General features: G+C 38.7%; 1 protein-coding gene across 4 annotated transcripts in view; it reads right to left on the minus strand.

The window, feature by feature from the left end:
• The window catches only part of TPRG1 (tumor protein p63 regulated 1), a 410917-nt gene that overhangs the window by 198470 nt on the left and 185542 nt on the right, over positions 1-26905 (minus strand). For 3 of the 4 annotated variants that reach the window (XM_062177516.1, XM_062177527.1, XM_062177510.1), the window contains 2 exons: positions 22760-22913; positions 9261-9587 (listed from right to left, as the gene is read on the minus strand). In XM_062177516.1, the coding sequence (XP_062033500.1) occupies positions 9393-9587; positions 22760-22913 (349 nt within the window). In that variant the 3' untranslated portion in view covers positions 9261-9392. Of the gene's footprint in view, positions 1-9260; positions 9588-22759; positions 22914-26905 lie in introns of those variants that run through there. The other variant, XR_009864483.1, reaches the window with a different exon arrangement.

The following is a 26905-nucleotide window of genomic DNA, read 5'->3' on the forward strand; positions in this document are numbered from 1 at the left end:
GAGTCAGATGGCAGTTCATGCTCTCTGAAGCAGATAGCAAGTCAGGAGAACCTCAGCTTATCACCTCTTCCTGAGACCCCTCTTCTGTTCAGGGTATCTGCCAGGTCATCATGTTCTGCTCATTCTAGGTGTGCTGTACGCTTCTGCTAACTAACCTCTGTCCTGAAATTCACGAGCTCCTGACTGGCACCCTGGACATCACTCAATTAGCCTGTGTGATTTTGTTTTTCTCTAGTAAAATGTCATTCTTCACTGTCTGTAGCTTTGATACATTCTGAGTGTTTGTGTGTATTTTTGATGTAACCACAGCAGTCTTTGGGAGAATGAGAAAGCCTTTGGTGCAATCAAAATACTATTTCTTTTGAAAGTCATGGAGAATGCCTAATGTGGTCTGCTGCTCTGTAAAACCAGACCACAAAAAGGCAGTGGTTTCACAGGGGCTTAAGCATGTGCTACTGAAATGGGTTGAAACCAAAATGCCTATGGCATCAGTATCACAAAACACATTTACTGACTGCCTAATACAAGTAAAGGGGTTAAGTAGAAATTGGGAGATTTTCAGAGAGCTCACAGGCAATCAGGGAGAAGTCATTTTAACAGTTATCTACAAGATGTCAGGTTGTGGATCCAATAGAACAGTCACCTCAATATATTTTATACTGCAGAGGTTACAAAGCTAAATAATAAAATCCTTAGGATCCTTTGTAGTTAGATTCTGGATGTGATTACATCATAATTTAGCCTAAATCTACCTCCCCAGAAAGAATCTTGGCCAAGTTTCTTACCCTCATTGATATTTCACTTCCCTCATCTCAAAATCGAAGAGGTGGTATTACAATTACATTCTTGAGAAAGATATATGATGATCCATTGATACAACTAATGGAAACATCTTAGCATGTTGCCTGATATCTAATGAGCACCCAACAAATTCTTTCTATTTCTATTAAGAGGAAGACATGAAATGCTCTTTCTTGGTCCTGCTTCAGTATAAATGAGGAAGGAAACAGAATGTGCTACATTCAGTTTGTTAATGCAGATCTAGCAGGCCTGGTGTGGTTCTAGAACTGCCAGTTCTAACAGAAGCTCCTGATCATCATATAGTAGCTAAGGTGGTATATTCCTGGTGATTGTTGATGAGATAATGCCATTGTAATTGCCCAGCTTCCTGCACAAGGCAGGTCACCAATACTTTGTGGGCCAATTTTGTAGTGTTGTTCTAAGAGTCACTTTTGGAATCCCAGTCTAGAGTTTTGCCTCCATTTCTAATAATACTTTAACTATTTGATTCCACATATTAAAAATACCTTATGTTTAACGTAGTAAAATCACTTACCTTATGTGAACTTGAATTCAGTTTGAGATAGGCAGAAATTGTAACATGATTCTACCACTAGCTAGCTGTGGTAGCTGCTCAGGTGTGTATGGTAGCAACTATGTCATGTCACTATAGTTTCTTGATTTATAGAGGGGGTCCTACTCAAAGCTGGCAACTTTTTGGGTTGCTTGTTCAATGGATTCAAGTAACAGACTGAAATGAGTTATATGTTGGCTCTAACCTAAACAACACCATTAGGTTTTGAGGCTCTGCCTTAACCATGCAAGGCAAAATTTTTCCATCTGCCTTAGGAGGCACATATTGACATTTGCCAAATGACTGATTCCATAGAAAAGTCCTCAGTGTAACTTTAAAAAAAATTTTTTTAAATTATTTTTTTGACAGGCAGAGTGGACAGTGAGAGAGAGAGACAGAGAGAAAGATCTTCCGTTTCCGTTGGTTCACCCCTTAATGGCCGCCGTGGCCAGTGCCCTGCAGCCGGCGCACCGCACTGATCCAGAGCCAGGAACCAGGTGCTTCTCCTGGACTCCCATGCGGGTGCAGGGCCCAAGCACTTGGGCCATCCTCCACTGCCTTTCTGGGCCACAGCAGAGAGCTGGACTGGAAGAGGAGCGATCGGGACAGAATCCAGCACCTCAACTGGGACTAAAACCCGGTGTGCCAGCGCCGCAGGCGAAGGATTAGCCTATTGAGCCACGGCGCCAGCCCTAAGTGTAACTTTTGACGACAAAAGCCCCAGAATTTGAGGATATGGACTAACATGTATATGTCTTAGGTAACTGAATAGTTACTATTTCTTCTTACTTGGTCTATTCAATATGCCATCATCAATGAAATGGACTCATACGATGTTTTATCAGGCAAAGAGGCAATCAAGCTCCCTGTTACTAGAATAGGATATAGCATTGCAATGTTGGTGTAACCCTGATGGTATTGCTGGTCCTGCTAGCCAGAAGCAAACTACTTCTGATGATCCTAACAACAGGTCAAAAAGAAAGAAGAGGGAGAAAGGAAAGAAAAGTAAAGGGAAGAGAAATGAAGGGAAAGGAAGGAAACAGAATAGGAAAAGTCAGTATTGTGGCATAGCAGTTAAAACTGCTGCCGATGGTGCTGGCATCCCATATGGGCACTGGATTTTGTTCCAGCTGCTCGACTTTCAATCCAACTCCTTGCTAATGGCTTTGGAAACACAGTGGAAGATGGCCAAAGAGTGTGAGCCTCTGTCATCCATGTGGGAGACCCATATGAAGCTCTTAGCTTAAATCTGGCCCAGCCCTGTCTGTTATAGCCATTTTGGGAATGAACCAGTGGATGGATGATTTATCTCTCTGCCTCTCTAACTCTGATTTTTAAATAAATAGATAAGTCTTTAAAAGGAAAGAGAGGAAAGAAGGAAGAATGGAGGGAAAGAAGGAAGGAGGGAAGGAAGAAAGGAAGGAAGGAAGAGAAAAAAAGACAAGGAAAGGGTAGGAGAGGAGAGGATAAGAGAGGAAATGAATGGAAAATGATCTCCAGATCAATAAATTCATATGTGTGCCAGGGAAACACATCTGGATTCACAACTGCAGTTGGAGTCAGTATCTAATTCAATGTGTGATAATTCATTCTCATTCTGCACTATTCTTAGACTCATACTCAAAATACTAAAAAGTAAGTTTCAAAGTGTGATTCATGTGAAGGTTTAACATATCTCAAAGTATTGTGAAGTCTTTCCAATTTGTATCAACAAAACTGGAGAACTTGTATGTTAACTGATTCTAAGGGTTTTAGATCATAATGTTTGACCAGTTAAAATTTATTGATTATCATGAACAAGGCCAAGAGACTGGATTCAATGTATCTGAGACACTGATAGACTAATAGTTTGCCATGTTTTAATTAGCTAGAACATGGATCCAAAGGAAGAATATGTGAGTGAAGTTGAAATGCTAGATGAAGTCATCCAAAGGCTTAAGGAATTTAAGATGCTAAAGTGAATTTATTATATAAACCTTCTCATCTAGACTCTATATACCCTAAGAAGATAGGTGTAGAGATGCTTCCTGGTCCAGGAAAATAGAAATATATTTGTGAGAAGAATCCCAACATCATGAACACCTCTATTGTGGTTGTTCACTGTAGGAAAGAACGACAGGAAAAATCGCTGCATTGAGTCTGGACACTTGAATCCAATGACTATGATGGTATTCTGGACTGGCAGGTGCTGATTCAAGTCAGACTTCAGAACAGTTCTGTTTATACAGATGAATTAAGACTAGTAGAATGGACTGCCTATCTATTTTTGCCATTAGGACACCACGATCCATTAACTGATGACATCAAGCCATTCTACTATCAATTATAATAATCCCACATGCCCACTTCGTCCTCTAGAGAGAAGACAGAAGAGGTCTTATTGAAAAATAATGTTGATTTCCAGATACTATGGAAATCTGATACCAGCTTGGGCAGAACTATAGGACACAGTGTTAAGCAAATATTTTAGAAAAAAAATTAGCAAAGTGTTTTTTCTTAAATGCAATGATTACTGTGAATAAATACAGGTTTGCTAAGAGCAATTCATACCAAAGTGGTCTCCTCTGTTCCTTGAATGGGTTTACTAACTCATACAAATTATCTGTTTTCTAGAATATGAAGTTGATCTTAAATTTCAAGTGAAAAAGCAGTATGATCAAGAAAACCTAGATTTCATTACAAACATTAGTGGCAAACCAGAGAAAAACTATTGTTATCTGCATGGTCCACCTACAGTTAACCTGCCAGGCCAAATGTGAATATATTTTAAAAGAAATGTTAGCCAAATAGAATAGTCCACAGCAAGAAACACACTTGATAAAGGCTCTAGATAATGAATCACCTGAAAGCTGGTGTAGTAATTGGGAATTTTGTATCAAAAAATAAAAATCCTATCACTACCTGTTGAGAGAACATCAGTTAATTATATTTTTTTAAAGCTTGAGCATATGAAATAGGAAGCTCACTTGTTTTGGGTGACTTCAAACAAAGATCTAAGAGTAAATCAGTACATTTCCAGGGAGGAAGTCTTAAAGGGTACAGTATTCAGAACAGACTCTTACTTGCTGCAGCTGCTTACTAATGGAATTAATAGCTTTAGAAAGCTAAGGGTTCTGGGCTCTGGGAATGTCCATGCAGAAACTGGCTGTCCACATGCTATAAATGCCTCTCATGAGGGCATTCAATAGATAGGAGGTTGAATTAGATGAATTCAAGACCTCTTCCAATCTCAGAGTCAACTGCTTCATAAAAGACATGAAAAGAAGGAAAAGGCACTTCTAGGATGGATGGCATAAGCGTGTGGGCAGGACATGAGAGGCACATTGGTGGTTCAGAGAGCTTGATCCCAATACATTCTGCATCCATGAAATACCATGATGAGCTCTCCTATCTACCTTTAAAACACAAGAGTTAATTAAATCAGGTCTTCACATTCCATTTGGCTTCACTGAAAGAGAGATTTGTTAGTTGCTTGTAAAGAACTTGTTTAAAATTGAGTATCAGATAGGGTACGAGATACAAGATGTACATTGAGAAGCAGCCTCATGACTTTATTCCTCATATTTCGCACTGGCTGCAGCCCTGAAATGAAATACTGCTCGCTTGTTTTGTCTTGGGCTTTGAGGATGAATTTTTAGAGGAGGATGTCATAATTTTTCCTCTGGCTACAGAATTATCCTAAGGTGTTGCCACAGTCAGGTGGAATAGGTGGGTATTGGTCAACTCTCAGTTACTTCCAAGGCCTCAAACCAAGTTCTTTTCTTAGCCTCTGGGGAACTGGTATCTGCAGGGAAATCAGGAGGCTTGGCCCCCTAACTGCCTTCAGAGCACATTGTGGGAGGTGTAGACCAAAGGTGAGTTTACACATCAGTGACTAAGGTTTCCTGCCACTAAGCATAAGAAGTCACTCATGAGCAGCGTCCCTAAACCACAGCTACAGGATGTGGGCACAAGCCCTTGTATAATTGTTGGCCAAGCGCCAATGAGCATTCATCCCTGTGCAAATACTTGGGCTTTTTTTTGTTGTTGTTGTTAACCTTTGAAAACCACAGGCATTAGCCTCTCTCTTTCTTCCCCTTTGGCACAAGTTTTTTTTTTTTTGTCCAACTTGTCTCTTGTGTATAAAGAATTTCCTAGGAGGTTTTAAGGCTAAATTTAATACCTTTGCCCTCCCCTCAACTGCCCCAGAATATGCCGGGCAGGGGTAAAGCTGCCTTACAAAATACCTGCTGGCTGTGCTGGCTTCCGCAGCTTTGTTTGGGCATTTTGATCAGATAGGAAATCACAGAGTTCCACGAGTGACCTTAGCCTTTAAGAAAGTCAAGGTAACTTCTGGAAATTCCCCCTAAACAACTATGATCTATTGTTTTCTCACCTCAGAACTAAACCAGCGACTATGGCACGTTGACTCAGATAACTTGCTTTTCCCTTGGAAATGAAGATACTATATTGGAAAGAGCAGTAGGCCAGGAAAAAGAATTGGAAGAGTTAGCCTGATCCCAGTATTGCCAAAAACTCTTATTTCTGAGACATTTCTTCCTAGTTTCTAGTACTTTGCTTCATGTTCTATGAAATAAAAGTTTTAGATAAGATGGTTTTGGTGTTTTTGTGGCTCCAGGGCTCTATTAATTGGCTTTCTTAGTAATGTTCAACCAAAAGGACAATAAAAGTGGGTGTCAAGGCAAGATCTGAAAGTAGCCAACTCATAAGTTAGCGTCTCTTTTCTGCTTTAGAAGACACCAAAGGTCAGAACTCTAAAGAGGCCCAATTGACCCTGGCAGGTCAGGAAGGGTGATTTTTGCCATGTCTCCTTATACAAATACTAGAGAATCCATCAGCCTTGCCTCTGTTCCCAAATGTCTTACACCCCAGCATGGAAACCCAAGCTGAACTTACTCCAGATCATAACATATTATTTTAAATGGAGATGGCAGACAGCTGTCACAGGTTCTATGTGAACAAAAGGAGAACTTTCTATCAGAGCTGTCCAAGATGTATCAGAAGACTGTGAGGAATATGTCTGTGGAGAAGTTCAAACGCTTTCTTTCACAAAGGAGCCTTAATGGATATTTTCTATTGGGAATTCCTGAATAATATAAGGATCAGATGAAGAAGATCACCAACCATGACATTGTGTGGTGATTTTCTTTGTCCTTAACGCTTTCTATGTCTAATCCTGTTTCTTATCAAATTTGTGATGCCCCTTTAGGAAATTCTAGTGGTAGAGTTCAGATGAGAGGCTGAGGGAAAAACCTATGAATGTATGTAAGTTCCCCTTGGAAGCTTAAAACAGAGACCAAATGAGAACACCAAATGTCAAGAAGACAATTCATAGTCAGCAGGACCGTGGTGACCAAGATTTAATTACTAGAGAAAACTAAATTTCATTTCCTTGGATAATTCCTACAAAATCCACATCAGTCTGCAGGCAAGTATTTTACCTTATAGTTAACAAAATAATTTAACCTTGCTTCATTAAGTCCTCACAGGACCTTTATGAACTAGGCAGAAGTGGTTATCACTCTCAATTTGGAGATAAGGAAATTAAAATTTAAGACAGCTAAAGTAAATATTCAGGGTCTTATTTAGAAAAAAAAGGTCTAATTATCTAATCATTAGCCACAATTGTTTGGAGAACCAGAAGGGCACTGGTCTTAAAGGGATATCCCAATCATCTTTCTGAGTGCTGTAATATACCAACCTCTTTCTTGATATTTACTTTATCTTGTCCCTCTTTTAACATGCCAAGTAATGGTGGGCTCATTATTTCAAGAGGCAAACCATTCCATCATTGGATATGTGTAACTGTAATAAGTTCTTCTTATCTTGAGCTACTACTCAAAATCCTGAATTTCTTCACCCTTTGGTCATAACCTTGCTTTCTAGATCCCATTTAACAGTTCATGGAATGTCCAATATGACAGTCTTAGTGAAATGTAGAGACAGTTCTCACATCATCTTTGAGTTCATATGAAACAGTTTGAGTTCCATTAAATGCTTACCCTATTGCTACAGACTGGATCTCAAGACTAAGAAATCTCTCCCTCCTCCTATCCCTTCTAAGCTGTTTCCACTGATGATGGTCCATTGGGTCCTTTAGAAGGTCATTTGGGAGCAGTCTGGCTTAGATTACAAGGGTGACAAATGTGCAGAGAGAAGTCGATTGTCATGCTGATCTTAAATGTTAACTCCAAGAATGTGCAGGACATTTCTGAGATTTCTGTCAACAAATGCCCTATCTTGAGGCGAGGCATATGGGGGTTTTTGGACAGCAATATTATAATAAATTGCCAATAATGCCTGCTTCAGAACCACTGCCAAAACAATCCAACGACTTTTCATTCCACTACTGTTGACAGGACAGCTAAGGATTTCAACATTTCCTTTTACAGTTTGAATAAAAGTTCCCGGCCTTGGGGTCTACAATAATATTTGCCATCATAAGGGTAAAAATCTGGAAGCTGTGAAGGGGAAATGTGGAAAGGAAAGAAGCATTAATGAAAGTAAATAAAGACAAAGTTAAAATGAGAGTTTTCAAGACTTAAGTGTTGAATATCTGCATCAAATTAATGTTTATGAATGCATCAAAGGATAAACCCTGAAAACTAAGAAAAATAATCTATTTGAAGGAAATATTTTAAAGTAAACTTCAACTAAAAAATTAACTGGAATTGTCACATTAAATACCAAGGAGGGTGTCAAGGAGATTTTGAATTTCAGAAAAGGCAAAAAGCTTACTGTAATAATGTTTATGGCATTCCACATTTGAAGCTTATTCCTCAATAAATTTAAATAAAATAAAATTTTCACCTGAAAAAGAAAAGAAACTTGAAGAGATAAGAACAGAGGAGATAATGTCCTGAGTTTTTTCAAAATTAGCTCTAACTTAGGAAGGGGGGGGGGGAGAATTAAAAGGAAAAAGAGCAACAGAAATAAAATGAGTTAAGACAGCATTTTTAAAATATGGTCATCAAAACTCTGTGAGATCCTTGGACACTCTAAGTGGTGCACTTCTTTTAAAAGAAGGTGGTTTTCCCATCTCCACTGCAAATATAGCAGTCCTACTTTTATCTGTTTTATATATTGGGCTTCTGCTAAAGTTTTCATTAGAAGGAAGTGGTCTGCTAATGAAAGAAATATTTGAGGGAAAAACTACACAAGGACATGACCCATTGAAAGTTCCTCATCAGGGGTTGATACAATCAAATTGTGCTTTAGGAGATGGCAGTCAAGTGCAGGATGGATTGGAACAGGGTAAGCCATGGATCAGGGATCCCAATTAAAAATCTGTAGCAATAATCAGGTGAGTAGAATTAAAAACTTGATCAAATGACATAGTACTGAGAATGGAAAGGAGACATAATATATGAACAATTTTAAAAGAACAATGATCTCTGAGTTGTATATCTGGGCATTGGGGTACATGTTAAGCCATATGGAATGTATTTGACATGGAATGTATTTGACAAAGAATTCAGAGAACTATGAATTGATGAGTATCAGGGATGGGTTACTAGCACCATAAAAATGTTACAGGGAAATACAGGATTTTGAAATGTGAATATGAGGGGCCATTGAAACAGTGATACGTAGATTACTGACAGATGAAAATGCAAAACTGAATTTTGGATAAGTAGCAGAGATAAGCATGTGTATATGGAAGTCATCCCCTTTTAACTAGTGGCTAAAATAATAAAGATGGTGGCACCTCAGTGAGACATTAAATAAGAGTACAGAAGACTAAGACCTGGAAAATGGCCACAATTAGGGAGTGGGGGAAACTATAACTCAGTCTACCTTAAGTTTGCAATCAGGTCCTCATGTGGTAACATTTTTTTGATGGGCTCAGAAGTATTTATCTTCAGATTTTAAGGAAATTTGTTTTATTTATGATCAGAAGTATGTATCTATCAATCAAGGTTTTAGATTTCCTGAAATATTAAATATTCAAAATCATGTAGCACTCTTTAAAAATAATCAGTCAGTCCAAAAATACAGTGGGCTGGAACATAATCTTCACTTATGATGGATAAAGGAGTCAAAAACCAATACTTCCACGGGCAAGGGAATAGCCCAGTTTGTTGCGGTTTCCAATGAATGACATTAGGCCTGTGTAGGTCTCAATCACAATGGGTTCAGTTAACACCACCAGGCCCTTTCCTCTGCTGGATCCAGTGGCATTCTTGTGGGCATTCTGGATAGCTGGAACAAGCTTAGACGTGAACCCAGACAACTGAAGGAGAAAGGGAGAAGGCACTGAGTTAGTGAATGCAGACTCAGTCCAGGGACTCCCCTCCCCCCCTCCGCTATTTATATTTCTCCTAGAGCTCTAGTTCTCCTTACTTCTTTTTACTTGTTTGTCTGTTTAAGATTTATTTATTAATTTGGCAGGAGCTTCTTCCGGGTCTTGCATGAGGGTCACAGGGGCACAAGCAGTTGGGCCATGTTCCATGGGTGGCAGGAACCCAAGCCCTTGGGCCATCTTCTGCTTCTTTCCCAGTCCCATTAGCAGGGAGCTGGATTGGAAGTGGAGAAGCCAGGACTTGAACTGGCGTCCATATGGTATGCAGGTGAAGCAGGTGGTATCTTAACCTGTTATGCCACAATGATGTCCCCCTCTTTTTTAAAATTATTTATTTGAAGTCAGAATTAGAGAGATCTTCTATCCATTTGTTCACTCCCCAGAGCCTGTAATAGTCAGGGCTGGGCTAGGTTGAAACCAGGAGCTAGAAGCTTCATCAGAGTCTCTCACATGAGTGGCAGGGTCCAAGCACTTTAGGCATCTTCTGCTGCTTTTCCCAGGTCATTTGCAAGGAGCTGGATCAGAAGTTGAGCAGAAAGGACTTAAACAGGCACCTATATGGGATGCCAGCATCACAGACGTGGCTCTACCTGCTACACCACTTCTTATTTCTTATACATAAATTACTTTCCAGAATAGTTAACATTGCTTCTGTTAGTCTTTTAATAAATTAATCAGTTAAAAAGCTATGTACATAATAAAATTGCCTTCCTTGTCTTATTTACTTTTCATTATTCATTATTTGTACTACATTAAGAAGTCAATTTAATAATTATTTGCTGATAATCTATTATTAATCAGATTCTTCTTGGGTGCTGCTGAAGATTTCAAGTAAGATATAGTCTACCCTCAAAGAAGATTCACTATAACAGAAAATCTAGAAATGAACTTGTGATGGTTAAACAAAGTCCACTAATATAAGCTGTAAAGGAAGTATTTAAAGGTAAAAGAAGTCAAAAGAGAGAGACACGCACATGGTTAAAGGATCAGAATTAATTCAAAAGCAGATAATTGATACAATCCTTATACTAGGATTTCAACAGATAAAAATGAAGTTCAACAGGTTAGAACAGGCCAAATGGATACCTGCTGTATTTGCCAGTTCAGCATCCTTCCCACCAAGAATATCTAGATTTGTCTTCAGAGACCTACCATCTTCCACTTAGTTCATAAAGTCGTGTATCACTTAGCAGCAGGTATATTAATTTATTTCTTTTTTTAAAAAAGATTTATTTATTTATTTGAAAAGCAGAGTTACAGAGAGGTAGAGAGAGAGAGAGAGACAGAGAGAGAGAGAGAGAGAGAGAGAGAGAGAGAGAAAGTTTTCCATCGGCTGGTTCACTCCCCAAATGGTCATAATGGCCATAATAGAGCTGAGCTGAAGCCAGGAGCTAGGAGCTTCTTCTGGATCTCTCACATGAGTGCAGAGGCCAAAGGACTTGATACATCTTCCACTGCTTTCCCAGGCCACAGTAGAGAGCTGTATTGGAAGTGGAGCTGCCAAGACTTGAATTGGTGCCCATATGGGTTGGTGGTACTGCAGCCAGTGGCTTTACCTGCAGGGGCCTCATTAATTTGTGATAAATGCATCACTAGCTAATGTCATTTTTTGAACATAAGAGGATGTTCTCAACACAAACTAAGACAGCTGTAATGTAATCAAGTAAGACAAATTTATGAGTCCACTGTTGCATATGTGATCCTCTGCTGACTGAAACATTGTTAGGCAACACATCAACAGTTTAAACGAAGTTGATGTTAGCACAAGGCTCAAGCCTAACCAGAGAAATCCACTGGTCTGGTCACAGAGATTGATTTATGACAAATTTGGTTGTCAAACTGATAGAATATAAGACTGGAGGTTTATGTATTTCTTTTTTTTTCCACATAGAGTAAACCTAAGCAGGAAGCCAATAAAGATGAAAGAACAAAGACATATAGAGAGATGAATTCTTGCAAAACTCATTTAAATTACTAGATGAGCTCACTCCTGCACTTTTAAGTTCAATGAGTCCCCCAAAATTATTTTTCAATGGGCCATGTTGCACTGAAGTTCCTTATTTTCCTTAAAAAGAGGACGTAATTCACGGAGAATTCCAGAGATGTAAACAAGGGTCTAAATGAGGAAAGCCCATCTCTTTGGGTTTTCAGAAAGCTCTTTTACATCCATTATCTCATTCCAATAAAATCTATCAGGTGAATCAAAAAAAAAAAAAAAAGAAGAAGAAGAAGAAGAAGAAGAGTCATCATTTTCTTGCCAGAAATGTAGAAGGTAAATGAGCTATCTGCAGTCACTCTACTTCTACATCATGGTGAGTAAAATACTAGGAATATTGGTCTTAGCCTATTCACAAAGAGACCCAATCTATTTCCTAGGCAATGGCTCTCTGTTCTAAATTAAAACAGAGTTCATTCCAAGTCCAACCCAAATTATTAAGTATTCTCTATAAAGAGATCATTGTTCTTCCTTTTTTCTTCACAAAGAGGCCAATTTTTGCTTTATGTGATTAACACAGGAGTATCCACTTGTGGTAATTCAATGAATTCCAGTAAGAGAAGCTTACAGTCTTTCCCCATAATGTATATTTTTCACATTGGTTTTATTATGATTTTTTTTTTTTTAGTAAATTGACATCTGGTTCCTTGATAATGCACCTGAGAAAATCTTTGTCTTGGACCAACCCTGGCCATTGTGGCCATCTGGGGAGGGAACTAGTGGATGGAAGATTCCTCCCCCCAAACTTCCTTCCTTCCTTCCTTCCTTCCTTCCTTCCTTCCCTCCCTCCCTCCCTCCTTCCCTCCTTCCTTCCTTCCTTCCTTCCTTCCTTCCTTCCTTCCTTCCTTCCTTCCTTCTTTCCTTTTTCTTTCTTTCTGTCTTCCTTCCTTTCTTTTTCTCTCTCTTTCTCTCTCTCTCTCTTTCTCTCTTTCTCACTCTCTCGCTCTCTGTAAGTCTGCTTTTCAAATAAATAAATATTTTTTATAAAAAGAAAAAAAACCCTAAAGCTTAGAAGAATTTATTTATCATTACTAGCTGGAATAACTCATAAGAAAAGCAAATGTCAAGTAAATGAAATTTCTGAAGCATACTAGCTGTGTGACATTGTATATTCAATACCCCTTTTTGAGTCTCAGTTTGCTGTTTTGAAAAGCATTGAAATCATGGCTTTTAAAATAACATCAGAGGTAAAATAAATTAATTTCCTTGATGATAAAATAAGATAGAATTTACTGGATTACTTCAACATCTGTGAGTCCTCAAAAAGCAAAATATTTTTCCTTCTCTAATTTATTTAAAGTGACATTTATATGGGTAACATTTATATGACATTTAATTGGGTAACATCTATGTAAAAGAGAAAAATTGGATCTTTATCTAGTCATTAGAAAACATCAGGCAAACCAAAATTGAGAGACATTCTAAAAATTAACTGACCACGGTCATCAGAAGCAGAAAGGTCATGAAAGCAAAGGAATGTCCAAAGAAATAACTACAGATCCGAAAGTCAAAAATTATATTCATAAAGTGAAGTTAGTAGCCTAAACAAGATAGGTTATGAGGGTACTTCAAAAGATTCATGTGCAATGCATATTATGAAAACCCATGCAGGGACTTCAAATTATGTTTGCACCAAAATAAACATATCTTTTAATTCCATATTTCCATGATCTTTCTGAAGTACCCTTGTATAGGACAGGGGATAGAAATCAACAAATTGAGAAAAATGTTATTGAGCAAAGTATAGGGGATTTAATAGGTAAACTGAGAATCCAAGTGTTTCAGAAATCTGTCAATGTCAAATGATTAGAAGGCAGCTGAGCAGTGGCTTGAATGTACATCTCCTTACCCAGTTCCCAAAGTCCTCCCTTCTATACAATACTGCTATTATGACCAGTACAATTAAAATCTAATACTTAGTAAACATAGTATTAAAATCTAATTTTTAGGAAAGGATTGATTTTTTGTTGACAAAAGAAATAGGAAAATGTGGAACTAAGTAGTTTTTTTATTTAAAATAAGTTCATTTATTTATTTGAAATGCAGAACTACAGAGAAAAAAAAAGAGAGAGAGAGAGAGAGAGAGAGAGAGAGAGAATCTTGCATCCACTGGTTCAGTCCTCAAATGGCCACAACAGCCAGGACTGAGCCAGGATGAAGCCAGGAGACTGGAACTCCAAAAGGGCCCTAGTACCTGAGCCATCCTCCACTGCTTTCCCAGACACATTAGCAGGGAGCTGGATCAGATGTGAAACAGCTGGGATTCAAATGGGCACTTCAATATGGGATACCAGTGTTGCAAGCTGAACACAAGATTTATTCAAAGTTTGGGTGACCACAGGTAATTTTTCATCCAAATCTAGATTCTTTTGAAAATAGAGAAGGTGTCATTGTTAATATCTTTGGAACAATTGGTACCTGAGAGTCTAGGAAGAGGATGTGGGAAGAAAAGGCAAAAAAAGCCAAGCAGGTTACTTCTTCAATCCCATCAACCACATCAATGAGAGCCTCTCTCTCTCTCTCTCTCTCTCTCTCTCTCTCTCTCTCCCTTTCCAGTTTATACGTTTTATTTCTGAGTAATATTTAATTTTAAAGATTTTAAGATGAAAATCACTGGACATAGATTGCCTAGGAACTTCTAGCTCTAATAGTCTATGATTCAATCTACAAAGATCTATAATACTAATATTCCTATCCATCTTTCATAACCAAGCTCAAATCCTATCTCTTGCATAATGCATTCCCATATACTGAAGGCTAATCTTTCCTTTTAGTACAATTCATTTACATCTACACTTAAATATTTTATCCAGTTTTTTTAAAGATTGATTTATTCATATGAAAGGCAGAATTACAGAGAGGCAGAAGAGGAGAGAGAGAGATAGAGGTCTTCCATCTGCTGGTTCACTCCCCAGATGGCTGCAACATCCTGAAGCCAGGGGCCAGGAGCTTCTTCTGGGCCTTGCATGTGGGTGCAGGGGCCCAAGGACTTGGGCCATCTTCTCCTGCTTTGCCAGGCCATAGCAGAGAGCTGGATTGGAAGTGGAGCAGCTGGGACTCAAACCAGTGCCCATATGGAATGCTGGTACTGTGGGTGGCAGCTTTACCTGCTAAGCCACAGTGCCAGCCCCTCATCCAGTTTTCTAAAAGCTAGAGTCATAAATAGGACTGCCTTTATACCTCTATATGGCTAAGACAAAGTCTCCCCACCTTGGTACTATTGCTATTTGGGGCCAGATAATTCTTTACTCTGGAGGAGAATGGCTTTACATGTTAGGGTGTTAAGTAGCATGTCTTACACCTACCCACCAGATATCCATAGCAATCACACCCCAATCGTGACAACCAGAAATATCTCCAGACATTGCCAAAACCTCCCTGGGGCAAAATCGCCCCCTCTTATGGACCACTGAACTTCAAGGTAGTGTATATTACATGATGTAACTTGAGTATTGGGATCACACAGACCTGATCTTAAGTTGTAGCCGTGGCATTCACTGGCTGTGTGACTTTGTACAAGTTATTCAACTTCTCTAAATTTATGTTTCCTTTTTCCATAATATAATTAAATTGATCACATAAAACTCACAGTGTCATTGTAAAGATGAAGTCAACTAAAGAGTTTATATGTAAGTTATATGTGTGTGCGGCTGTGTGCTCATGTATTGCAGGAACGGAAGTAGAATGAGATGAGACTTGAACTTGGAGTCATACAGCAAAGGCCATGAAGGAAGCTTTTGTCAATAACCAAGAATATTAACTTTGTGGGTTATTTTTTTTAACCATAATTGATATCATTATCAGCATCATTGAATCCTGATCTCCTAAAACTCAAACTGCAATTCATCTCAACATTTCCACAGTCAACATGATCTGAATTATCAAACTGCCTTTTCACAGACACACAAATGTTTGTCACATTGGATTATTGTATGTTTTTCATCATATGCTCCATTTCATGAGAATCCTTTGTGGCCTCAAAATCTAAATGCTGAGAAGAAAAAGTTGACACTTCTTCACACTCAATGAACTTGGCATTTCATTAGAGTCAGATGCACTTCACTTCCAGTCATTTCTGGGGTGCGTGTTTGGGGTGGGAGCTGGGGGAAATGCTTATAGGAATAAGTAGTGCATTGAAGGAGAGGCAGACAAAAGGCCAAGTCCCCAAGCTGGCTCTTGGAGCATTTCAAGCACCTGAACTCAATCTGTGTGACAGGAACGCTGTGTCATCTGATATGAATGCCACCAGCCACATACTTTTCTCTAAAAGCTTTTATACACCCACCTCTGGCTCCTTCTTTTATTCCAGTTTCCAAAATGGGGGGTTAAGTTTTAACAACTCTGATTACACAGGGGCTGGGTATTGGTTAGCGTAAAGTATAGCAGTGGGCATGGGGGTGGAGGGCGGAGTATTCTTGACTTTAGAGCAATTATTTACCAGCTGAGTGCCTGGGCCCCTGGCTCCTTCAGGTGCTGTCTGCCAACAGTTCACTGCCTACAGTCTCAGTTTTCCTTATTACAACCATCATTTGCTTCCTGTTTACACTGGGCAAAAGGACTAGGTTTCATGCCTGCAGGCTCACATTCCTCTGCTGAGCAGGTTTTCTAAGCCTTCAGGCTACAGGTTTTCAGCTGCCTTGTGTAGAGAGGAAAGCATTCTGAAATAGAGTGCTCATCCAGTACCCAGTATTTGATTCTCCTTGGGAAGTCACACTGCAGGATGAATATATACACTATCCTTGCACATACTCCCTGGAATTAGCTTTGCTAAGATACCATGAGTGCGGGTAAGTTCAGGTGTGTAGAAGCTACATTTTTCCTACACAGGAGAGGTTTCCAAACATCATCCTACCCCACTCTTCAATCCTTCAATGAAAGTGAGCCAAATTGTTAGCAAACAAATTAACTTTATATTCTTGCTCCCTTGGTTTTATGATCTCCTTAAAAGGACAGGTCAAAATGTCAGGAAAGAAGCTGTAATCCATTCGTGATTATTCACCAGCTTTGGGCTTGGTCATCAGCTCTTCCCTGCAATATTGCCTACATAATCCAGGAATCCAGCAAAACTAATGATTTAAAAAAAAAAAAGGAAAAATAAGGCTACAAGTTGCAACTGCAAAGTAGATAAAATAACTGAAAAAAGTTGAGCCAGGTTGCAATGCATAGTATCGCACCATATCAATAAATACAAATACACACATTAGTCTTTCTCCTGTTTTCTCTCGCATTTACAGAGTCACATACATACATTCACATACAAAATACACCCAGACTTATACCCATTTTCCTGCGTATTAACAAACTATTTGAGTGTGCCTCTAGGGCTATTATTGCATGAGTTTACTCAATATACTTAATCCCTATGATGAACCATTTTCAATTTTAAAGCAAAGATAGGAGTGGGTGTTTAGTGCAGCATTTTAGCTGCAGCTTGGGCTGCCCACATCCTTTATCAGAGTGCCTGGTTCAAGTTCCAGCTACTCCATTCTAATCCACTTTCCTGCTAATGGGCACCCTTGTAGGCAGCAGATGATGATTCCCACCTACGAGACAGAGTTTGAGTCAAACTGACTCCTGGATATTGGCCTGGCTTAGCTTTATTTGTTATGGATTTTGGGAAGCGAATCAGTGAATAGAACAAACAAAGTGAGTCTCTCCCTCACCATTTTTGCTTTTAAAAAAAATAAAAGAAAAAGAAGAGAAGAAAGAGAAATAGAAATGTTTAGAAAAAATAAAATTCTGTTAGAAAAGTAAAAAAAAACTAAAATGAAGATAATTATTTTGATCTTCTAGTGTTTAATTGAATTATATGAAAATATCAATCTGTAATCCATAAGTATAAAGCACAAAAGAAATTTATATATTGTTACAGTAAAATCAATACCAAAAATTACTATTTTACAATTTGATAATTGTTTTATGACAGTAACCTAAGAGCCAAACAATGTGGCATAGCAGTTAAAGCTGCTGCCTGTGATGCAAGCATCCCATGTGGGTGCCTGTTAGACACCTGGTTGCTCCACTTCTGTTCCAGCTTCCTGCTAATCCACTTTGGAAAGCAGCAGAAGACAGCCCAAGTTATTGGGCCCCTGCACCCACCTGGGAGACCTGAGTGAAGCTCCGGGCTCCTGGCTTAAGCTTGGCTCAGCCAGAGCCATTGCAGCCATTTGGGGAGTGAACCAGCAGATAAAAGATCTCTGTCTGTCTCTCCCTCTCTCTCTGTAATGCCTTTCAAATAAATAAAAAAGAAATATTTAAAAAGAAAGAAAGCAACCCAAGGAATATGTGTGAACAGATTGGAAAATTTGGTAAAGTGGACAGATAAGCGTGACTAGAAAAAGGCCATTTAGCTACTCTATTTGCCAGATGTGTGAGGAATACAGAGTTCATGAGATGCATAAGGGGATAAATAACACATTTTAACATTGCTATACAAATTTGAGAGAGATTATGTAGAGCAATATTGAAGTTTAGAAATAAATAAATTTAAATGTGAATGCAATTATATGTGTTAATGCTCCTTCCTTGGGTACTTTCCTGACCAAGCAGCCCTATAGTTCAGCTTTGATCCATTGTTACATGATCTGAAGCTGAAACTTCTAGCTCAGCTGTCCATCCTGCGCTCAGACCTACTGGTTTATCTGCTTAACAACCAAGCCAACCCTGTGTTCTATGGATATTTCATACTGCAAGATGTCCTCAACTAAACTAAACTAAACTAAACCCTAACCTACTCTTCTTCTAGTTTCAACCATTTCAATTTAATGGAATCACTCTCTTTCCAAGCCAGAGACTCTATCAACGTTGACTTCTTATCCAACACCTTCTAGAGCTTATCAGTTACTTGATTCTATGAATTCTATATCTTGAGTAACTCAAAATTTCCTTACCTTTGTTCCTTTCTACTCTCCCTAACTTAGGTTAGGCTCTTATTTATCCATTTTGTGAGCTCTTATAATTACAGTGAGGAATATCTAAGACAGAACTTTAGTTATTATACTTTATACTTTATCTATAAATATTCCACATACCTTCATGGAGGTATATTTTCACTTGATCCAAACCTCTGTTTTAGACAGTTAGTACTCTTTTCCCACCGTTCGATTTAAATGTGTCTCTTCTTTTAAATAATTGTATCCACAAAGGCAAGACTCTTGTATTGTTTGTACCCTCAACAACAATTCTTTTTTAAAAAAAGATTTACTTATTTTATTTGAAAGTCAGCATTACACAGAGAGAGAAGGGGAGGCAGAGAGAGAGAGAGAGGAAGAGAGAGATAAAGAGGTCTTCCATCTGCTGGTTCACTCCCCAGATGGCTGCAATGGCCAGAGCTGTGCTGATACAAAGCCAGGATCCAGGAGCTTCTTCTGGGTCTGTGGATGCAGGGGCCTAAGGACTTGGGCCATCTTCTACTGCTTTCTCAGGCCATAGCAGAGAGCTGGATTGGAAATGGAGCAGCTGGGACTCAAACCAGTGCCCATATGGGATGCTGGCACTGCAGGTGGTGGCTCTACCCTCTACACCCCAGTGTTGGCCCCAACAATAATTCTAACAGGTGCACTTGGTGAGTGTCAGAAAAGCTTTATTGACTAGCACCTGTTGTTCCAGGTGCTATAGAAGAAAGACTCTGGGTAAAAATAAGTTTGAATATCTTTATTAAAGTTACTTATGTATTTTTATTTATTTGAAAGGCAGAGTGACAGGGAGAGAGAGAGAGTAAGAGAGCCAGTGAGAGCTTTTCCATCTGCTGGCTCACTCTCAAATAGCAGCAGCAGTCAGGGCTGGACCAGATCAAGGTCTGGAGCCTCGAGCTCCATCTATGTTTCCCACATGGGTGGCAGAGACACAAGTACTTCATCCATCATGAGCTGCCTATTATGTGGAAGCTGAATTTGAAGCAAAGCTGGATTCTTTCCCAGACACTCAGATATGAGATGTGGCATCCCCAGTGGCAGCTTAACCCACTCATCACAGTGCCTGTCCCTGAATACTTTAATGCATTCCACTAGATTGCAAATAATTTGAAAATGTTGTCTGTGTGTAACTGAACTCTACATCATTCTTTCATCTCTGCAACAATAGGTTTGTTAAATTTAATTAAATTGTTTCTGGTATTTGGTTTAATTACATATTTCTCCCCATGTTCTTCTACTTTTCCCTATTTCATTCATTACAGAGATGAAAAAAAAACAGTTTATAACACTGCTTTAAAATCTTATGTTATATAAAAACACTCACATAAAAGGGAAAAAAACAGTTTATAACACTGCTTTAAAATCTTATGTTATATAAAAACACTCACATAAAAGGGAATCTAGATCTCCCAAATTATCATTTTATGTATTTATTCTTTTACATTAATGTAACTGGGTCTTAATCAAAGCCAATCTTGGAAAATGTCCTAAACACAAATAATATTGTGACATATAAACTAACAACAAAAAGGAAACTAATACTCTAAGAACTGGATCAAAGTACTTATCGTCTCACATCCCAGATGGAGATCATTTATTTTCCTAGAGAGCTGGGACTTGGGGTGGCCTTTGAATAATAAATGATTTGGCAAGTGAAAGTGCCAGACTGCTGCCAGGAAGGAAAAAGAAAATCTGGAATAATAATTTAAGGAGAAATATTTTAAAGGAAATATACTTAACAGACCCACAACATTCATTTGTCTGAAAACTAACCAACTGGCCACCCATCAGATTCACATGCATGTGTGCACATACACCCCTGCTCTTCCTACTTCTATCCATTAACAGCTAAAAAAAGTGCTAAGATTCCCTTTTAGCCATTGATTTATGAAGGTAAGGATAAAATTAGTCTACTAATCATATTCATTGATATTTGGAAAATAATCATTCCATAATTCCTTTGATACTTTATTTTCTATCTTATTATTGAAATTATTGCATTTGAATGTAGCATTATCAATCAAAGCACTATCAGATATTACGAGATTGTGGTATTTCTCTGCAGTTCATAAAGCTTGTTCTTAACTCTCTCACCCTGAACTTCTTCCAGCAAAGGACACTCGGGGAATAAGTAACTAATGCACCAGGTATGATGAATAAGAGAAAACTTGGCCCAGGAATAAATGGATGTAATAACCAAGGCAGTTGGTATTTATTTTGACTTATAATAAAATACAATTACTATTAATTCAAGAATATTTATTATTTTAACGGTTAGAACCAGTTTTCCTTTATAGAAGGGAAATGTCTTTGGGAAAAGATGTTATTAAGCTCTTTCACTTGGATTAGCAGATGTTTTAATGAAAAACAAACTGCTCTATATTGTTAATAATAATGATAGAAGAACAAAAGTTTGGGGAGGGACAACAGCAGGAGAAAAAGGAGAGAGAGGATTATAAAACAATGTGTCAGAGTACTGTTATTAGTTAGAAGTTTTAAAAACAAGGAAGTCTGATTTTGCATTTGAAGTTAAGGGGATTTGTAAAATGCAAACTCACACATTCTCTCCCTGATGTTCTCAGTGAATGTATTCTCACATAAATGTCTTTGTGTAAGTGTTATGGTGTCCTTACTGGTTGTCATTTTAGTTTGTTTTCTTGGCTTTGGATTGTGAAGCGTTAGGCAAGCGGCTGATGTAGACACTTCTGCTGAGGGATTGTGCAATAGCAGTATCACATGAAGAGTAGCAACATGACCCACACACTGAGCTAATTTAGTGTCGGCAGTAGCTTGGAGCTGGAGGTAACCCATGGTTGGCATACTTTTTGAGAGGACCCTGGACTTATTCTGGGAGCAGAATGGTATTCGAGGCATGCTTACCTATATCTTAATGGAAGTGAAGATCCTATCTAGCCTCTAATTGCATATAGGTTGCCTTGAATTTTTTTTTTAAAGATTTACTTATTTGTTTGTTTATTTGAAAGGCAGAGTTACAGAGAGGCAGAGAGAGATGTCTTCTGTTCACTGGTTCACTCCCCAAATGGAAACGAGGAGCCAGGAGCTTCTTCCAGGTCTCCCACTCAGGTGCAGGGGCCCAAGCACTTGGGTTATCATCTACTGCTTTCCCAGACCGGAGCAGAGAACAGGATCAGAAGTGCAGCAGCTTGGATTTGAACCAGCTCGCATGTGGGATGCTGGCACCACAGGCAGAGCCTAGTCCACTATGCCACAGTGCTGGCCCTGAACTCTTTTTAAAATAGGGGGATTTATCAATTTAAAATACATATTTTCATTAATATACATACACTGGCATGAATAGGTATATTAAAATAATACATGATAGTCTATCAAAGAAAAAATTACAAAATTTTATATTTATAGTAAGTAAAGAGCTATAATATTCTGAAGTGAATAACAGAATATAAAGGCAGATATCAAAGGATCCAGAAGGTAAGGGTTTCTAGGCTTATCAATGCAATCTCATGTGCCTATGATGTTTTATTGTACCTGCAGAGTTTGATTCTTCACTGCACCCTCACTTCCAACTGTTTTACTTCCTGACTACTTAGAGTGTCCCAGCACAACTTAAGATTCCTGGGGGAGATGAAAGAATGAACAGTAGAAGGTATTGTCCTCTAATGAGTTTAAAATATGCTTGAGAAGATGAGATTTTAGGATATAGAAATAATCCTAATTGCTTTACCCTTTGTGGAGTACTTATAAGCACGTTATAAAGCTTACTAGATCCAACGAAACTGTGAGGAAGAGCAGTGTTTACCATCTCCATTTTAGGGATGTGGATACCAAGATGTAAAGGAGAGAAATTACTTAAACATGACCACAGAGCCACCTCTGACTACACATACTTTATTCCACATTTCTTCCTTGAATAAAATTATTAGGATGTACTTATAAAAATTACATATACTCTATAGGCAATACATGCATTCAGACAACATGCAATTTTTAAACAATGTTACATTAAAGGAATTTTCAAGGGAGAAGCATCATGCTACTTATATATGAGTAAAGAACAGCTTCGTTGTTTACTAAAAATGTCCTACATACTTCTTCAGGATTTTGTCTATAGAAACCCCAGGTTGTATCTTGTCTTTGTTGTTTTATTTTAACTGCACACATTCTAGAACAACCAATAAAGCTAATCTAAGAGTAGTGCCCCACCTGCTTCCTACCTTGCAAATTTCGAGGAATTTCTCACTGGTGTGTTTCATAGGGTGCTCAGTGAAGGTAGCATAAGGAACCTGAGTGGACCATGGGTTCCAGCGTGATAGCAGTGACTGGTCCTCTGGACTCCCCCAGTAGATCCTAAGGCCTTCCCCTTGTCTCCTACAAGGAAAGGATTTTCCATTAGTCATTTTCATTAGAATTTAGGCAAAAAGAAAAGGGTAGGAGGAAAGAAATGCAATATTTCAGTTAGCCTTATATTGCAGCTGGAATAAGTAAGTGATTTACTGCCCCTCTAGTTGAATTGTTTAAGGGAATTTAGGAAAAGAGGGAAAAAAAAGAATGAATCTGGTTTCAACATGATGAGTTCAAGATATTACAAAGAAGTCTACATGGAAATGCTTAAAAATATGCGTGCAGGACAGCGGCCTGAGCTGGGAATATGGACTTCATGTCCACATCCTGATGGGAACAATTAGAAGAGAGAGAGGACAGGAGATATCAAAGAGGTGGACAGGAACAGTCAAAGTGGGAGGCAGTTTTGAGGAGAAAGATGAGATGGCTACAGTGACAATTTCCACAAAATAGTAAACATAGCCAAGAGCTGATGAGAAGATACATGAGACTTCCTAAATGGCAGGTCATATGTGATCTCCAAGAGGAATGGTGATCGCTTCAGAATCTCCTGTAACCTCAGCCTCTATGTCTCAATGTCCTCTATTCCCTGCCCACATTCTATCCAGTGAAATTGTAGCAACGAACATGTCAAATTTTCTAAGCAAACTTTGTCTTCCCTTTGCCAGTAAATTCACAATCATTACCTACACATATATGGGAGGGACCAGATCCAGTCATCTGGTAAACCCAAGAGCATAGCAAAATGAAGTCAGCTTAAGAGTGTAAGAAGTAGGTTATGGCAGACAAATGTGGCTGTGCTGAAAAACAAAACTGCCATCTCTGTGTCTTCTTACAGATGTGTCTGTAAGAATGTATGGTTTGTGCTTTTAGACATCTCTGAATGCAAGTAGATGCCTGGAGGTTAAACCAAGCTCAGGTGACTTGCATTCAATCAGCTTTAAAACTACATTGCCTGTAATTCTAAACAGCCCTATGGAACATCACAGGGGTCTGATTTTTTTTTTTTCTAGAAATTAAATCCTGGATTTCTAGAATGAAAAACCAGAGCTTAATTGTGGTGCCTTCGCAAAGCTGTCACTTCCTGTATTAAGGAAGGATTCCTTTGGGAATGCTATTGTGGTTTCTGAATGTTTATCCATGGAGAGATGTGTATAAACACAACCTCACACATGTGCATATAATACCCACTGCCGCGTCGGCTGATCCCTGAGCCGCGTCTATCAAAAGGAACGTAAGAAAAGAGCCTGGCACACTCTGCTGCTCAGCCCTCAGATTTTTCATGATTATATTTGACACCCAACTTTTTTGTACGTAATCCTTTGCCCAAGAAGAATAAAATAAAAAGAATAGGAAAGAAAATAAGTAAGAGGAAGAGGAAAAGAAAAATATTGTATACATGGCTGAAGTTCCCTTCCCAGCGCCTCACCTTCCCGGCTGCCATACTAACATCTGTCATCTTCTAGTCTGCATTTTCCTGCAGTCTTTCACTTTTTTGTCCTGACTCCCTAAATTCAATGAATGTTTCATGTGTGCTGGTTAATAGATCCTTCTGGCTTGAGTCCATTAAAACAACTTGCACAATGAAATTATTTATTGCTTGATATGTCAATTTATGTGCTGGGTATAATTTTTGATTTTATCCAAAGGGGATGAAAATGTGCCAAGATAGCCTCTCTGTTAAGTACACTTCACATTTTTCTACCATAGGGAAGCCCCAAGTGAAATTTAAGCCTGAAATTTAAGAACCCTGATTTCTAGAGAAGCAATCAATTTGACCATAACAAAGAGCTTTCTCAGAGATATCATAAACTTGTAAATTTATAAGTTCAGTCAACCTTCTTTCCTGAGCTCCAGAGGCAAAAGGCAGGAAGATTAATCTAAAACTGAGTAATGTCTACAAGAAGAAAACAAAGGTGGGCCTCTCATGCCCTTCTGCAAAGCCTTCAGTGTAAGAGGGCTGTTAATCTTCATCTCTTTTACCAAATGCCATTGCGACAATTGGGGAGACAATCGACGCTTTTATGATCAGGTGTGGTTTACTTGATGACAACTAGTCTTTACAATAAGAGAAGTTATAGGGTCTGGTAGAGTGGAGTTATAAGTGCAATGAAGAAGGTGTCCAATAGTCCTGTGTTAGAATCTTGGTTTTGATGCTTACTACCATGTGACCATAGGCAAGTTCCTTTCTCTTTCTGAATCTCATTCAGAGTCTGAATCTGAATCGTTTCTCTTTTAGAATCTTCTCCATTTGTAGGAAGAATGTGCCTTCCCCATCCATTTTTTAGAGTGTCTCAATGTTGTGACATTCAATGACCTTTATAACTCTGTAAAATTACACCTGACCAAGGACATACAGCATCTATAAGAAGCTTCTGGGAAATGGCTTCTTAGTTTAGAGGGATCAAATTAACACCCTCCACCCCACTCCATACCTCTTTTCTTCTGCTGTAAGGTTTAAAAGTATCACACCTGGGGACCTTAAGGACCCACCACAAAATTTGTCAAACTTGTAAAAGCACAAATCAGCCATTACTTGGTAGACTTTCAGATTAGTGTTTATAAATGACAGAATGTCAGAGCTAGAAGGCATCTTAAACTATCATCCAGTGCTTGCTTTCTTTTTTTTTAAGATTTATTTATTTATTTGTAAGGCGAGTTACTGAGAGGGAGAGGCAGAGGCAAAGAGACAGAGAAAAAGAGAGAGAGAGAGAGAGAGAATCTTTCATCTGATGTTCACTCCCCAAATGGCTTCAGCAGCCAGGGCTGGGGTAAACCGAAGCCAGAAGCCAGAAGTTTCATTCAGGTCTTCCATGTGGGTACAGGGACCAAAGTACTTGGACCATCTTCTGCTTTCTCAGGTGCATTAGCAGGGAACCGAATCAGAAGCGGAGTAGCTGGGACTTGAACCATTGCCCATATGATTTGCAGGTGCTGCAGATGGTGGCTTAACCCACTGTGCCACAGTTCTAGCACTGCCTTCTTTCTATAGATGAGAAAATGGAGACTCAGAAGATACCATGGCATTCCACAAAGCATCACTACCAGACAGAAATGAACTGATGAGAGTCGTGGTCTCCTCAAACTTTATTCAGGTATCTTTTCCCCATTCTGGGCTACTGTTACCAAAATATTTGACATTAAAGTTCTGATAGCACACACATAGGCTTATTTCCCACAGAAACAAAGTTAAAAGAATTATCCTAAGAAGTCTGCCATTAATTATGAACAAAATACTTACCCGGGAATCCCTGGTAAACATCAAAAACAGAATCTCTCTCTCAAAATGAGTGGATTTGTACATAGACTCAAATTAGCAATTATGAGATACTATAAAATAAAGTAGGATTGACAGTTAAGTGGGAAACTATAAACAAGTTGCATGGTCAGGATAAAAGGACTGGATTTTTCTCATGGAGTTACAGTGTTAATCAAATGGGGATACAGTGCTAAGCCAGAAATGCTAACACAAAATTATTAAACAAGGAAACAATTGGCAACTTTCTTTCTGAAACCATATCTGGGTGTTACCCATGACGGGCACTAGCTCCGTGTCTTTGGGCATTTCACATCAACTTTCTAATGTTTAGGTTGCAACAACTCCATGAAGACCAAGAGGAGAATGCACGTGTGTTGTAAAGCACTGCCCAACCAACAACAGGGTCTACTATAGACTATAATGCCTACTATACTGTCAAAGATTTGCTACTTTTAATTAAGCTATATAGGAACTTTTTATCTACTTTGGTAGACATAGAAGTAGATACAGGAAATTAGACACAGAATACAACCAGACTTTATGAGATTACCAAGAACCAATGGTGAAAGAATTAAAAAGGGGAAGGGGAAATGGCATGATCCTTGGACAAAGATCCAACAGAGAAGCAAATTGTAGCACAGAGGAAATTCTAGGAGTCTTTGCTTGTCTTCAGCTATTGATCCCTCTCTTTCCATCTGATTCTGAGTCCCAGGATACACCTGTGTCCCGCCTCTGTTTTCCATCAGTATTTTTAGATGAA

The sequence above is a fragment of the Lepus europaeus genome, chromosome 2, assembly GCF_033115175.1.
Source record: "Lepus europaeus isolate LE1 chromosome 2, mLepTim1.pri, whole genome shotgun sequence".
Classification (NCBI taxonomy): Eukaryota; Metazoa; Chordata; class Mammalia; order Lagomorpha; family Leporidae; genus Lepus; species Lepus europaeus.